Source organism: Phoenix dactylifera, chromosome 9, assembly GCF_051530095.1.
Source record: "Phoenix dactylifera cultivar Ajwa chromosome 9, Ajwa_hap1_PhDact_Kaust_v1.1, whole genome shotgun sequence".
Lineage (NCBI taxonomy): Eukaryota > Viridiplantae > Streptophyta > Magnoliopsida > Arecales > Arecaceae > Phoenix > Phoenix dactylifera.
The window spans coordinates 5761383-5777814 of record NC_143198.1 but is presented as its reverse complement, the minus strand read 5'-3'; the positions used below and the strand labels follow the sequence as shown (position 1 = coordinate 5777814).

General features: G+C 37.6%; 1 protein-coding gene across 1 annotated transcript; it reads left to right on the top strand.

Moving 5' to 3' along the window:
* Positions 1-1489: 1489 nt before the first annotated feature.
* LOC103705411 (uncharacterized) lies at positions 1490-14059 on the top strand. The gene is made up of 5 exons (XM_026804007.4): positions 1490-1808; positions 1958-2039; positions 7958-8088; positions 10946-11395; positions 13104-14059. The coding sequence occupies exons 2-5, from the start codon at positions 2013-2015 to the stop codon at positions 13516-13518; spliced, it is 1023 nt and encodes a 340-aa protein (XP_026659808.4). The 5' UTR covers positions 1490-1808; positions 1958-2012; the 3' UTR covers positions 13519-14059.
* Positions 14060-16432: the final 2373 nt, after the last annotated feature.

Sequence of the window (16432 nt, the reverse complement as noted above, 5' to 3'; positions counted from 1 at the left end):
CTTTGATAGCTTGGGACATCTGGGGTTCTCACTCTGCTTCGGTAGTATCCCGTACGGTGTTTTTTACCTGGGAGCCCCCACCCCTGAGTTTCCTCAAGGTCAACTTTGATGGGTCTGTTCTGGATGGTGGCATGAGAGGAGGCGCGGGTTTTGTTATTCGGGACCCATCTGCCAGGGTTGTGGCTGCTGGTGGTAGTCAGTTATTTGACACTTCGGTTCCTAGTGCGGAGCTGAGAACAGCCTGGGCGGGCCTTCGCCATGCCCGGTGCGTGTTACAAGCCAGGTCCATCATCCTAGAGGGTGATTCAGCCAGCGTCATCAGTTGGATTCGGGGGGTCCAAAGGGTGGCGGTAGTGACCATCCCTTGCTTCGTGACATTTGGGCTATGGCGAGGGATGGATAGGCCTTTCAGGCCAAGACCGTGAAGCCAATGGTGCTGCGGATTAGATGGCTGTATGTAGCTTATCACTCCGGAGGCACCTTGTGGACTAGTGATGGGGAGTTGCCCTTGGTGCTCCGAGGTATCCTATTTTTTGACTTTATTGGATGTATCCGTACCCGTTATGTATGATCCACTAGCATTAGCAAAAAAAAAAAAAAAAGTAAAACAGGAAGGAGGAGAACTATGCAAATTAAATAACAAGGGTACATATGTTATCTAGTAAAAGTTTTTGTTTGTTTATGTGCAATCCAAAACTCATACTACAGTGCAATGATCAGGATCCATTTCTCCTTTCATTTTATTTATCAGTACTCACTCTAATGTAAATTACACAGGCAAAAGTCTCTTTGTAAATATCTTGAAAATGTTGTCAAAATGAAGAAAGTCTAGACTATCCTCTATAAACAAAGAAAAACTCTTAGGATGACAAAAGTAACCTCTTTTTGTGTCCATAATATTGAAATGACATAATAGAAAGATCAAATGATCTACTTGTCGCAATGTCATGATCCACCAAAAAAAAAACTTTCGATGATTACAACATTCAAAAAGGCAAGAATACGATAGAACATACGCATGATAAGGAGACAAAGTTGACCAATGTAAATGATATTGTATTATTATGTCATATTAACTCTGTCACAGTGAGTTTAAAACTTCAAGCTAGTGTGACAAATCTAAAAAGCAAAAGACAATTGTAGGATTGTAGCTACAATACAAGTAAATCAAGGGAAAAGCAATAGCAAACAAAATTGGTGTATTTAACAGACTAATAATATTAATATCACTATCTTGGAGCTTGGTTCACAATAAGGTGTTGCAATTCACAAGAAGGTAGGGCCATTCATGAGACACCAAATGTGACTAGTGATTTGGTCAGAAAAGGTAGTGATCCTTTATAACATTAAAATAAATAAATAAATAATAAAATAAGTTTCTCAGCCGGGGGTGACTGAGTTCTTAACGGGCTGGGAGGGTCGGGTATCAAATACCCGATAATCTGAAGTCCGCAAGCCCGAAAGCCAACGCCAGGCCCAAATTAAGCCGCCTTCACTCTCCCGTTCGATTCGCTGCCGTTATCCAGCCGAGGGCAGCGATATCGGAAATTCCAGATAAGAAGGGAAGAAAGAGGGAGCGAGAAAGGGAGGGAGGCAAGAGAGAAGCGCTCCGGCACGATTAATGCCCTAGAAGCGAGAAACACAAGAGCGTGAGAGAGAGAGAGAGAGAGAGAGGGAGGGAGGGAGGGAGAGAGAGGAGGACGGCATCTGCGCGGCGGGCGGCGGCGGCGGCGGCGGCGGCGGCGTGGGGAACGAGGGGAGTAGGTGGCGGTCGGGCAGGGGGCGGTGGGAGCAAAGCTTCTTTAAAGGTAACTCCTATCCTTTTGCTTGATTTTTTATTCCCAAATTCTCTTTTTTATGCTGTTGCTGCTTTGTAATTTTGAATTTATATTCGTGTTGATTTTTCAAAGATATTAATTAAATGGGTGGGATATCTTTAATTGTGAAAATTGTTTAGTGGAATTCGAGGGATTCAAGGGTCGAGAAATGAAGGTCTGAAATTAATTCGGAACATGGCATTGTTAGCACATCAGGCGCAGGTATGTGATATCAGATATCCAGCTTCCTGTTGTTTGCACGATTTGTCTTGTTCCACTGAATTATGATTGGTTGAGGATATTTTTCTTGGAGAAATTTGTTTCTTTCTTATTTATTTTAGGAAATGTATTTAAAGTTTTCTTAATTAGGAGTTATTTGATGAAAACAATGGAATTGTTTTTGGTTTTAACCATTTATGTCCCTTTAGGGGCATTGACCCCTTTCCCTGACCCAGAAAAATAAAATTATTCACCAATTTGAGTGGTTATTTGTTTCGTGGCTATAGAGTTTAGAGAAGAAGAGGAAGAAGAAGATCTGGGCTGCTTTGAGTGAGCCAACTTCATAAACTAGAGAATAAGGATAATATTTAACTGTTTTACTATTCCGACCAGATTGGTTTCAATAGACTACAAAAATAGGACTCCAATATCATATAACTACCTACCCACATTCACCACTTTAGAGTGCAAAGGCCCAAACTACTTCAACACCCAGGGATGTGCACTGCTTGGATTGGGTCGGTTTAGGGATAAAATTGAAACCAATCCGCTTAAAATTGATTCCCTAAAACCAAAACTGTAACCAAACTGATGGTTTATAAAAAATGAATGAAATTGAACTGAGATATTCGGTTTGGTTTATCGGGTTGAGGAGATCCAATTTGAGGATTGTTGTGCCAAGATAAGAATATCCGAGCATTGCTTGTTCGTGGTAGTTTTCTTGGAGATTTTGTTTCAAAAATCCATCTAAAAAAATCTACAAATCCAAAAGAAAAAGGGGGGAGAGAGAAAACAGGACTTACAATCGAAGTAGACCAGAGAAAGCTTTTGGATGCTCTCCAATTCCTGCTAAACATCTGACTCCAAAATATCTCTTCACCGTACTTCCCTTTCCAAGAATCAAAAGAAAGGCATTGGGATAGGAAGTGAAGTGATCAATTAGAAAGAGAAGAAAAGATTAAAAAATAAATAGTTAAGAAAGTGATAATGATCTGATGAGGAGATTCCTGGCGCCAAACTTTATGAGGGAATAATAGGGCTTGAAAGAGATGGGATACCCCCCGAGGCACAAGAAAGATGTCACCATTGCCCATCACGACCGAACCAGCCACCAGGCAATGACACCATTGGTTCGTCGTCCTTGGATTGGTGGGATGAGGGGGCTTTGGTGGTCGCGGTGGTGAAGAGGAAGAGATGTGGCAAGATAAGGTCCATGGGAGATGAAGAGTTGCAACAATCTAGCGGGATGAGGGGGATCTAGTGGCTATGGCGGTGAGGAGAAGATGAGATGGTGGGAGAAGGGGCGATGAGCGGTTGTTCGAGTGGGAAGGAGAACTGTGAGAAAGGATTAAGGTTAGGACTGAAACAGCTGAAGGGACTATATATAGTTAGACTTGGCTACACTCGACTGGATATCCACTCATATCCGATTAGGCGATGGAGGTCACATAACAATGATCTGAGCTACTGGATGCGATCTATTATCTCTAAATTATTTACATATAAAAAATTTTATGATTTAGAGACTTCTAGCCTGTGGATCAAGTAGTCAAAAGAATATGTATTGTTTCATGCTTTTTAAACTGTCTAATTTTTTGAGAGCATAGGTTAGGAGTCTACAAATCAAAGAATTTTTGGTATGTAAGCAATTTAGAGATAGTAGATTACATCTAATAGTTCGCACTACTAATGGAAGAGTCTCATTATCTGATCTAAATCTGAACGAATTTAAGTAGAGATCTACTCAAATGTAGCCAAGTGTACCTCTCTCTCCATATATATATATGTGTGTGTGTGTGTGTGTGTGTGTCGATTTTTTTATTTGGGTTGATTTTTCAAAATCCTAATGGAAATTGAACCGATTTTTTCATTTTGAAAAATTTTCAAACTAAAACAGAATCGACTATGAAAAAATTGGTTTAAACCGAACCAAAGTGGTCGGTTTGGTTCGGATTTGTGATTTGGTCATTTTTTTCACACGCCTATCAACACCACAAATGACAAATATATAACAACCATAAGGTAACAAACATAAGAGATTTTTACATAATAAACTAAGCAAAAGTGGCATAACAGTCCAAATACATAAAAATTCATCCCTTTCCTTAAAGAACCTTGTCCTCAAGGTTGGCATTAGAAAAGCATTTCATTATCTTGTGATATTTTTCCCAAGTAGCACCCTCCTTTCCAACTCCTTCCCATTGTACAAGGACTTTTGTAGTAGCCTACTTTCCTTCTTGACCATGTGGCGGTCAGGAATGGCTGCTGGCTGTGGCCATATAACACCTTTATTTGTCATTGGAGGCAATGTAAGATGAATAGAAATATCACTATACGCTTTCTTGTTGAAGCAAGAGATATGGAACATGGTGTATAAGGGAACTTTCTGGCAATCAAGTTTGTAAGCAACTTGCCCAACATATTGGATCACCTTGTATGGGCCAAAATATTTGGGAACTAGCCTGGGGTTCCTTCTCATTGCCACAGTTTTTTGTTGGTGGTTGAAAGAAAAATCCTCCACATTTAAAGCATTTGATACGATCTGGAGCAACACGCAAGGGATCACCAGTTGCTTTCTTGTAGAGGGCGAGATCCTCCACATTAAATGTTGGACTAATTCCCAACTTAGGAGGTAAACCTAGAACATAGGCATTGGTATTGATTTTGTGGAGAATCTTATAGGGTCATTCATTTTTCTCTTGTAGTTTCTTCATAACACCCATTGGACACCTCTCTGGACAAGAGTGCACCAGCAGCACCCACATCATGTAACTCGCAAATGACAAAATTCTTGCTAAAGGAACTAGGTATACGGAATCGACGGTCCTTAAAATGATAACCATCATGGATGATATAATCTGCACTTTTGGTATGTCCATCACTCATTAATGATTTGTAAATTATGTTAAAATCTTGACAAGAGGCACATTCATGTCTGATGCACTCAAATCTATCCGTCTTGACATAAGCAAGATGCAAGATAGCCACCACTATGCTAAGAGCGTCAACAGGTAGGAGAAAGGTGTACTCTTTGATAAACTCCAACTACTTAATGTGTTGAGGCCTTTGTTGCTTTCAAGAGTCCAAATGTTTAAGGGCTTGATGGTCTAAATACAAGACAAACTCTTTAGGTAGGAGATAATGCGTCCAAAATCTCAATGCATGCATAAATGCATAAAATTCTTTGTCACAAATGGAATACCTTTGTACTTTGTCTAACCTTATTTAGTTTCTCACTAGAATAAGAAATAGGATGGCCCTTTTTGATTTAATGCACCAGCTATCCTTGCTTCTAGAGCATCACAAACTACCTCTATCTCTCGTGATCACAAGCTTGTGATAGAGGAAGTCATGTTGGCTCGTTGAACCCATCTGTACTCCACCAATACATTTCTTAAGATTCCACCAGATTGGATGCTTGAGTTTCAGCAAGGTTAAACAATTGAAGAAATGAAATTCGATGTCACATTTTGCCATCTTTTGGAGTTCTATATCATTCATTACAGCCAATTCAGGAGCCAAAATTTTCCATCCCGAATCGATTGCATGATAAGGCTAGAAAAATCCCCCACAATTTTTCCAAGTGCCCATAGCTAATGAACCCTAAGAACAACATCAGATCCTCCCAAACCTACGAGGAAAAACCATAGTGATTGAGTGCCCTTGGAGATTTGGTGTTACCCCTGAAAACCCAATGGCAACCATAACCTGGAGTTGACCTCTAGATTGAATTGGAGGCCAATCTTTTTAGCAACTGTAGAATGAAGAAAATCAGGAGCCAAGCCTAAATCAATCAACACAGCCAAGCTTCGTTGGTCCAATTTCCCTTCCAATCGCGTGGTTTATGGTGTAGAAGCGCCTGCAATGGCATGAAGACATAACTCAAGTGTTTTTTCTAGTTTCATCTTAACCATTATTCACAATATCGTTAGGCATTTCCATGATATCTGCACTCCCTTGTTAGGGTTCCGCACTGTCCAGCAGGTACAATTTTCTAAATCTGCATTTATTCCAGGGGCATATTTTTCATTACAATTGTAACACAGCCCATGATCACATCTTTCTTACATCTCTGCTTGTGCAAGCCTTTTGATTGGAATGGTCAAAGGTTTAGTAACATTGACATTACCAGAGAGTCTGGGTTTATGCTCCTTTAAAGCATATAGGCCTCCTCCGTAGGTTCAACTTCACCTCTTGCAGCCTGGCCAGACCATTATGTGCCGAAAGAGTGTTGGATTTAAACATTTGGACATCCAACTGAATATCATCCGTAAGCTTAGCGATGAAGCAAATCACTATGAGTGTTTTGTCAATTCCTTTAACCCGATTTGTTAAGATTTCAAATTGGGTTTGGTACTTCTCTACCATTGTAGTTTGTCTTAGTTTTGCTAGAGCAGCTGCTAGATCCTATAATTCTGTTGGGCCAAACTGGGTTTTCAAAAATTTAGTGAAAGAATCCTAACTAATAACAGATATCCATCCATATGAATGATCAACATGCCTTGTGCTTCATATAAAAAGAGGCGAGTAAAGACCAATCCCGAAGGTTGGTTTGATGGTATGTAAAGAATTGTTCTGCTCTATAAGCCCAACTAGTTAGATCTGTTCTATCGAACTTAGGGAAGTTCAAGCGAGTTGTTGTTTGACTGCTACCCAATGATTTAAAATTTTGGCCTTTGAAGTGATGATTTATTGTGTCCATCTGATCCATCTCCTCGATCTTTGTTATGGCATTGAGACAAGGATTCATAGTTCTCTACGACAACATGGAGTTGTTGCATGAGTCCTTTGTGATGACCTTTTGTTACAAGCAAATTGTTTCTTGCAACTAATTCACTGACTTTGCTAATTGAGAGAGTCTAGTAGCCATGGCCATATATGGAACAACCTAGCTCTGATGCCAAAACTATCACATGGCCGAGGAGTTTAAAGAAGAGGAAGAAGACCTTGCTGCTTCAAGGGAGCCAACCTACTAAATTCTATAATGAGGATCACAGTTCACTATCCTTTCAGTTCCATTTATGTTAGTTCATATGGAATTCAACAATAGGACTCTAATATCATGGATTTTCTTTCCGATGTTCATCACTAGAGACTTCAAAAACACAAACTACTTATGCTACTGTCTCAACTTTTGGGATGGTTTGGCTTCGTGATTCCATATTGGGATGCTATTTTTTTTCCAAAATTGTAACTTTTTGTCTTAAATAAATTTATTTAATAAATTTTGGTAAATTTTGATATCCTTATACATGGTTTCTAAGTCAATGACGGGGTGAAACAAAGCCATGCTTAACAACACTTACTGCTTCCACAAACTGGTTCATTTTCAGAATTTCACAGAGACAGTAGAGAAGGGATTGGGAATAAGAAGAAAAATTAAGGGAAGAAGATGAACATAATAGAAGGGAAGGAGTTATAACCCTACTAGGCTTTTTTCTTGTATTTATTTTCGCAAATATTACTGAAAATGTGAGCTAACAACTGACCATGCTACCTAGGTAGCTTTCTTTTATTCTCAATTTTGGATTCTCAAACTTATACAATTTTGAAGTTAATGAGAATTTTATTGTGGTGATTTGGCATTGCACCAGTAGTCATGTAATTCTATTTTAATCTCTTGTAATAATGAAATTGGTAGAGAAAATTTAGCCAAAATTTTGTTCTTCTAGAGAGCTAATATAGCTAATACCCTGCAAAGTAGATCTTGGAAGATTTGGTTCCCCTTCAAGCAAACCTTGTTGCCTTTTTTAACATGAATAGAGTTTTCATGAAGTTGGGCTTGAAAAAAAGATATGGAAAATCCGAATGTCGATATTGGTGGATGGCTTAGTTACTATGTCATGTGTATTGTTTCCATGTGTAGTACCAAACTAGATCACTAATATTCTTTGATTATCCATGTTTGTATTTTGCTGCAGGGTTCTTATTCAACCCATTCCTTGAGAGCTAAAGCATTGACCCATGAAGTGAGGTGGAGATCTTTTGTAGCATTTCAGTTCATTGGAAGGAAAGATAAGTTTATACCATTGAAGCTTCGGTTCCATTTCAGGTGAGAGGTAAAAAGTTTAAGGCACACTTTGGCATGGCTGTAGGTAGTAGAGCTTTTGTCTATAGAGCTTTTTGGGCAGTAGAGCTTTTAATAATTTTTTTTTTCTGTCCGATAACTACATATTTGAAGTATTGTGGAACTTTAGTAACCAAACTGAGAAAGCGCTTTTAATATAAGAAAACGACAATAAAGGATATCATATAGTGTTTTCATTTATCCAACTGTTTGTACTATAAAAAATTAATATTATAAAGTATTCTTAATTTATAGATTATTCGCTTTGATATTTTAATCTAAATAATTTAATAAATAATAATATCATTATATAATATTATATTAGTATTTTATACAATATTCTATTACTATAATAAATAATATTATATTATTATAATGTGTTATTATAATATAATAGTACTAGCAAAATAATATAATATTATATATCTATATTATTATATTATATTGTACTATCAAAAACTATTAGTATAGGTATTTTCATCTCCTCAGATACTTAGATTAAAATTAAAATAGCTTCATGACGTGTCTTAGTAGAGCTTTGTCCAAAAGTTTCGAATTGGAGCTTTTCCTTAGTATGCTTTTTCAGTTTTTGAAGGAGGTGGAAAGCTATTTCAAATATTTCCGAAATACCTCGTAATCACCCAAAGGAGCTTTTGACCCTCGAGGAAGAGGCTTTTTGGAGGGCCAAAAGCTTTGCTGAACTGGGTCTGAGAGTGATAAGCTATTTGAGCAGAAATACATTTTTTATTGTATCACTGTTGTATCATTGGTTTATCGTCAATGAATAATTGTTATGAGATTTGGAGTTGTTTTAAAAAAAGTTATATAGATCATGATGTTGATAGGAATTGGGAAACACATCATATATTTAACAAAACTTAAGCAAATCTTGGTGTTATTATTTACTAAAGAGGTTCCTTTATGTCATGTATTCTTTGATGTCTATTCTCCGATAAGTATTGTATTTGTAGTATCCGATATTTCCTTTTGCGACTGAAAAGAAATTAAGGTGGCTCTCTTAGTTTTGAAGTTGGAATTGGATATTCCTTTGTATAATGAAAGCATCAGCACTGTGGTACAAAAAGTGGTGCCGACCACTAGATCCAAGCTTTTGTTTTCCAATCTTATCAGGAAATGAAGAGCACATCTTTAATTTCATTGAGCGAGATCTCATTTCTTATAGGTTCCTTGTCTAGATGAATGTGTTAGAAGATATGAAATGGAAAACCAGAGAATTATGATGATTGATTGTCACCTTAAAAAAACCCAGGGATGAATTCTAGTGCAACTGAGGCAAATGATGGCTTTGCAGATTTTCTTAACTTACTATTTTTATCTTGTTTATCTAAACTAGGAATTTTTAAATCAAGATTATGTCGACATTTTTTTTGATAAAGAATTTAGTAAGATTAGGACTTTTTAATCTTAAAACCTAAATCGAAAACCCTTATCCCATCTTCATGGGGTTTGCTTTGTAGATTAAGTTATGATCTAAAAAGTTTGATAAGTAACATGTTTATTTTAATATCTGTTTTCCTATTCAATTTAATACTGATATTTTGGAGGGCTATAAATAGATATCCGAGTCCATTTGATGTGATGGATACACTTCTGGGTGCTTTTTATGATGGTGTAAGTCTTGTAAGTGTTATAGCAAAGCTTGTTTTGACAGTCTTGTTACTCTGGAGGGTCTCACTCTACTATTTGTTTAATTTTTTATGAGAGTCAGAGTCTACTGAACCGGTCGGAATTGACCGGTTCAGCCTATACCGTACCGGTACCGGCCAGCACCAGTACGGTACAGCTATTGAATTCCGGTCGGAACCGAACGGCTCCGACTCGGGGTCGGAACCGAATGGCTCCTTGCCCGTATCGGTGCAAACCGGTACAAGCCCGGTACTGGCATCGGGGAAGAAGAAGAGGAAGAAGAGGAAGAAGAAGAGACGAAGCCTACTTGTCGTCTCGGGCTGACCTCCTCCCTCGGGCCGACGAGGATCACCCGTCTTGCTCACGGTTCCGGCCTCTTCTTTGCTCGCGGGAGAGGGGGGGAAAGAGAGGAGGAGAGAGGGGAAGAAAGGAGAGGAAGAGGGTTCGGGAAGGAGGAAGAAGGGAAGGGGAAAAAAAGAGGCTCCGCGCGGCGGGCAGCCCGCTTGCGCGAGCGCGAGTGGGGAATTGCTCGCGCCAGCGCGCGATTCCATGCGCAGGGAACCGTGCACAGTTTCTGCGCGGGGTAGCGAGCCCACGCGGCCCCGCATGGGCATTTAATGCCACGGGCCACTCCGTGGCTAAAATGCGGACTTGCGCACGTCCGCGCGCGCGCGTGGCGAAATTTTGTTTTTTTTTTTTCCGGTTGGCCGGTTTGGTATCGGAACTGGTACTGGCTCCCACCTATACCGAGCTGGTACTGGCCCCCACCGGTACGTCGGTTCAGTCGGTTCCGCGTACCTTGATGTGGGTAATATTTTCTATTCAAATAAAGGGTGCATATTGCTTTTGGGGTTAGAACTTTATCTTATTTTAATATGGATTATTTGTCAAAAGTGCTATGTAATTTTTTAGTGCAACTGCAATAAAAAGACTTTTTCAAACATATGAGGCTTTGATTTTCAGTTTATGAAGAGAATGTGTACATCCTTCAACTTATCCCTTCATTATCTTCTGAAATATATATTGAATGAACAGAAATTCTGTGGTGTTTTCATTTGTTTAGTATATTTTTATTGGAAATCTTGCTCTCTGCTGTTCCTGTGATGTCATGTATATCAAGTGCATGTCGTTTTATCATTTTTTGCAATTTCACATTGCTGAAAATTCTCTTGCATTATTTTGCTTGCTGTACCAGAGACGAACCTATTATTTTAGCAAAGAGGAAAGCTTTCAAAGTCTCATCTTTTAAAGGCAATGCCCAGAATGATGAACGAGAAGGCAGAGACAGTGGCTCAAAATTTCGCAAGGCACCAGTTCAGCTCTCTGCACAACAAGAGAGAGAAGAAATTCTGTCAGATTCTCATGATGTGCAGAAGCATCTGCTGTCGTATGCACCCGAAGGAAGAGAGGAAACTACAGCTGGATCTCTTGCAATACAAGAAGTATTCAGAAAGTGGTTGATCATGTTGGGCATGCAGACATCTAGTCTGAGAATGGATGGAAACTTCCATGGAGAACCAGCCGAGAATGTAACATCTGAAGGTCAACATGTAACTATGAGAATGCGGGCAGTGAATATGCTGAAGGTTGCACTCGTACACTTCCTGAGACTTGATGCAGCAATATCTATCCCATTATTGATATTGTAAGTTCTGAGATAGTGCCTTTGCTCATAATTGTTCTTTGCTGTTCAATTTTTCCACTTGAATGTGCTCATATACTCATATTAACTTGATATGGTATCTTTTTTCGGCTGCATATTATTGCCATTAGTTTCAAGATCGCCTTCTCCATGCTTGCAATAATATACAATTTCAATAATGTTTTGGGACATTTTCTATGGTAGCTATATGCACATATGATGATCTCTAATAGTGTATTCCGTTCTTTGTTAGGGGCTGTGTGGATTCTGTATCCCCTGCATGGGCAGGAAGTATATCATGAAGCTTCTTGTTTGGCTAAGGAGACGAGGTGGTGAAGGGAGTAGGAAGGATTGGAGGGGCTGTTGATTTCACAACCCCAAAAATATTGAGATAATTGCAATGTATCTGAAAATTGTTTCCAATATAAAATCTTGGGATTGCATTATTAACAGCCTCTCTGATCACTTATTTCGCCCTTTGCATCCTTGTCTCAGCTAATTCTAAAGTCTTCATGTTATATGCTCAACCATACAGATGGTGTCATACTACTGTGGCAGCTTGGCAATTCCTACAACCCTTCAATAATAAATTCTAAAGATGGCTTAACATTTTTATGTGTAATTAGACTTTTGACCTACTGTTAACATAAACAAATGGTCATTGACCAATTGTAATGAATACTAATCAATTTTAATTAAGTTAATATAAAATGATATTTGGACAAATTGGGATCGGTCACTTTTCATTGATATAAGAAGCCATGCAAGAGGCCAGGTCTAGGTAGTTATCCTTGTAATTAACTACCAAAAGTAAGTTATTTGGAAGAGCAACCACCAAGGAGAAAGTTACCAATGTAGGAAACTACCCCAGGGAAGGTAGTTATTTTTGTAACAAACTAATTTTCTGCATCATTAGAAGGCAAGAATACTTTTTAAAGTTAAGAGTCTTCCTAAGCTCCTTGCATGTCTCCAGGGATATCAACAGGGAATGGGGCTCTAATAGCCTTGTTATCTTAGGATTAGGATCCTCTCTAGAGCGAAAGCCTGACCTACTCTGGAGTTTATCTTGCTGTTTGCAACAATATTATGTATTAAAGGTATCAAAGAAGTATGACTTTAGATTGAATGAAGGTTAATTCATGTGCTTTATTGGATATAGTTCTTCTCTTCACTATGTATTTTATTTTTTTCACTTTAATTTATCATTGAATTTTAAGACTTTGCATGAGAGGCAAAGTAAAGAACCTGGACATTCTGGTAAAGCTTCCCTTTGACCTAAGCCACGATCAACCATGAGAAAAGTTAAAGTGTGCTAACACTTGGCTACAGTAAAACATACTTCAACACTTTATTCAGTTATTTTGTCTTTTACCTGAATGTTTTCAAGAGTTTGCTTATGATAAGAGGAGTTTTTGTTTTAGTTAATTATTTAAAGATATATGGTAAGTACAGTCATTGAGTTGTCAAAAGGCATGTGAATTTTTATTTTATTTTATTTTATTTTAAGGGTGTGGGGTTCTCCAATGCAATGTAATTTATCTTTATATAATCAATGAATCAAAGAATTGCAAAAGATTTTCTATGCTTCTTATCATAGTAGGATTATCTTGCTACAATTTAGCTACCCTACTTATCATAACATTTGTCCCCAGTGAGAGGAAATTAGATTTTAGCTAGGAAAGAAAGCTGATTTATGTGCTGTTTCTTGCAGCATTCCATGGTACCTAACAGTCAAATTGGTGTATGGAGTTGAAGTCACTAAGGAGTTGACACCTTTATGGGTTCTTGGGCCACTAATTGTTGCTTTCTATATAAAAATCATTCAAGGGCTCTGTTCGCTGTATTTTTTCCTCTTCATGCAAGCTGTTAGCCTGGTAAAGAACCTACCAATTTACTCTTCGTTGGTCTATACTTACATTGCTGAGGGAAAGCTTAAAGCATTTCTCTGGGCCCTCTTCTGGAAGCCTATAATAGTCATCAAAAACTTAGATTACAGAGCTCTATTCAGACAAAAGTTCAAACAACTTGAAGAGTGGGCAGTTGAGAAATATCTGGATTACATCGAATCGATTTGGCCATACTATTGCAGAACTATCCGATTTTTGAAGAAAGCACATCTTATTTAGCTGCGGTTATCAAAGAATACAGTTATTGTAACCATATCTTTATGTATTTCGTGAACGCCCATTAAGTTTTGGAATAACTGATGATTTTTTATGACGATTTTGCTTGAAAAATAGTGATGCAGGATTGGATATTCTGGTATTCCTCATTACACAAACCTTTCCTCCTTGAGAATGAGATGTTATGATTGGGGATGTGATTTTCAGGTATCTGAACTCTTTATGGCAGTTATTTGATTTATTCTCTAATTGTTAAAATTTTCATTTTCCCTCTTGTTATGATGAAATGAAAACGTGATGACACCATTTGATGATCTGACCTTCACAGATCTGATACTTATGGGGTACATGGTGTTAATGTTTTTCTGGGATTCAACACGCAAGTACTTTGTCAAAATTTGTGAAGATTGCCATGTAAAATTTATGTTGTGCTATTGAGAGGTGAGGTTTTTATCTAATGTCTGGTGGTCCTGGAAGAATCATCTTCAAAGCTTTTGAGCTCTGCAGTATGGATTATTCGGATTAGAATAAATCAGTTTCCTAATATCTGAATGATGGCAGCATTTTGTAAAAAAATGGAAGAAATAATGTCTCTGGAGAAGTAGTCATAAGTGCAGAGTTATTTTTATTTGTACAGATTTGGACATCAGCACCACAGCAAAATCAGCCAAGTGACTACGCTGTGATGTTTTTTGTTTTTGGTTTCTAGGGGATGGGTGTTTGAATTTGCTCGTGATTATTATGTGGGATTGCTGAGGGCATAAACAATGGAGCTGACTTGGAAGTTCATCAGTTTGAAAGACAGTTACCAAAAAAATAGTTTCTGGCTTGTTAACATCTGAAGTTGAAGAAATGCATATGGAATCAGTTTTAGATATTAAGATTAAGTGTTTCAGGGTTTTTTTTAATAACTAAGAGTTTATTTGGATATTCCTACAGGATTTGGCTGAAGATTACACTGTTCATTTAAGCATTTGTGGATTACACTGCTCATTTAATCATGGCCTTATCGACTGGATCTTTAACAGATGGGAGTCGGATGAGCCGATAATCCTTCCATTGCACCATCAATCCTTTCGGGTCGAACCACTCTGGCCATGCCATGTTGAATGAGTGGGCCTTTATCACTATTACTATGGCAACCAGCCTCAAACATTTTGGAACACTAACGCGTGCCACGGAGAATGTGGAAGGATAGAACTCTTATTCAATGCTCGTTACCTGGTTGAAGAGGCTAAGAATTTATAAATCAAAGTTTGGATCTAGTTTGAGCTCACGAGCAGTCTGAGAACTTTGCGACTTGGGGCTTCTTTCATGGTTCTGTTGTTCTGTCATAAGGTCAGGTCCCTATAAAATCTTGGCTTGTGCTTAGGCCTTCAAATTCACGCATAAAATTTTTCTAGGCGACTTTGGTGCGAAGCGTGAAAGGGAAAATAAAAAAAAATACACACCCTAAGGGAGCATTTGGTATGGAGTGACTGTCTCTGGATCAAGGGTGATATGGATGGAGGTGATGAGATCACCACGTTTGGTTGCACCATGATGATTTTACGTAGCGGTGATCCTAAATTACCTCCACTCCTCAAATCACCGCCCAACTCGGTGATAGGATATCTGTCCTTGAGGTCGGAAATCCAAGATCATCCCAAGGCAGTGATCCTGGGTTGAAAGTTAAAGACCAAAATGCCCCTCAATTTAGCAGAAAAATTGATATATCAATATACCATCAATATATTATATCAATATTATATATATATATAATATTATGTTGATATTATATATTATATTAATGATATATATATATATATATATTATATTCTAATATATTACTGATAATAATTATTATCCTATTATTACTGAAGAATAATTTTAAGCTATAGTAGAAATATATTATTATATTTTATACTTATATAATGAAAATATTTATTGAATTACTCCTATTTACCTTATTTTCCTAATCAAAATAATTATTAGTATTAAAAAATATATTATAAGTGTAAATAAAAATATTAATTCTATAATGAAAAATAACATATTTTTATAAGATTAATAATTTATAGGAGTAATAAATATAATTTTGTAGAATATATTAATTAATATATTGATAAACATATTAATTATTTTATTATAGTATATTTTATATGATTAATAAATATATAATAAGGGCTACTAAAAGTATAATATGAGACAAAATTATGGAGCTATTATAGGAATTAGCATATTGACTTATATTTTTTATTCATGAGAATTAAAAACACATAAAAAATCCATCTAAGATATATCAGGGATATTTGTGGTATTATGTGGTCGGTGATCTTGGATCCCCATACCATACTAAATAAGTTACAGAAATTTTTAATCACTGGACTATGGCCTACCAAACACATTGATCTTAGATCACTGGAGATCAAATCACCCAGCATTCGGATCACCGTGGTGATCCTGTTGGGATTACCAAACGCCCCCTAAGTGCACCGAGTCGTTGCGCGCCTTCATCACGTGATATCCACGTGAAGACTCCTGCTACTCCCGTAAAGCGTAATGGATCCTACCATTATTCTCTCCGATCCGAATCTTAACGACGTGGCACCAGAAATGCTCTCTTAATCCGCGTTGTCAACTCATCACCAAGATTAGAAGTTCTTCCTACAAATCGGCCCTTCGAATAAATAGAGGTATTCGAAGAAGAGATTGGGCTACCATGATCGAAAAAATTCGAGGACGATGCACCACACGGACAGGCAGTTTTTACTTCATAATGAGAACTATAGCTCTTTTAGAGCTATTTATATTTACCGGAAGATAAATATAATAGTTGACTGGGCGGCTTCATTTGAAGCGTATTATTTTAGAGGTTTCTTCTACGGCAACTTTTTTTTTTCCTTAGCTTTACTGGCTATGGACTATGGTTATATAA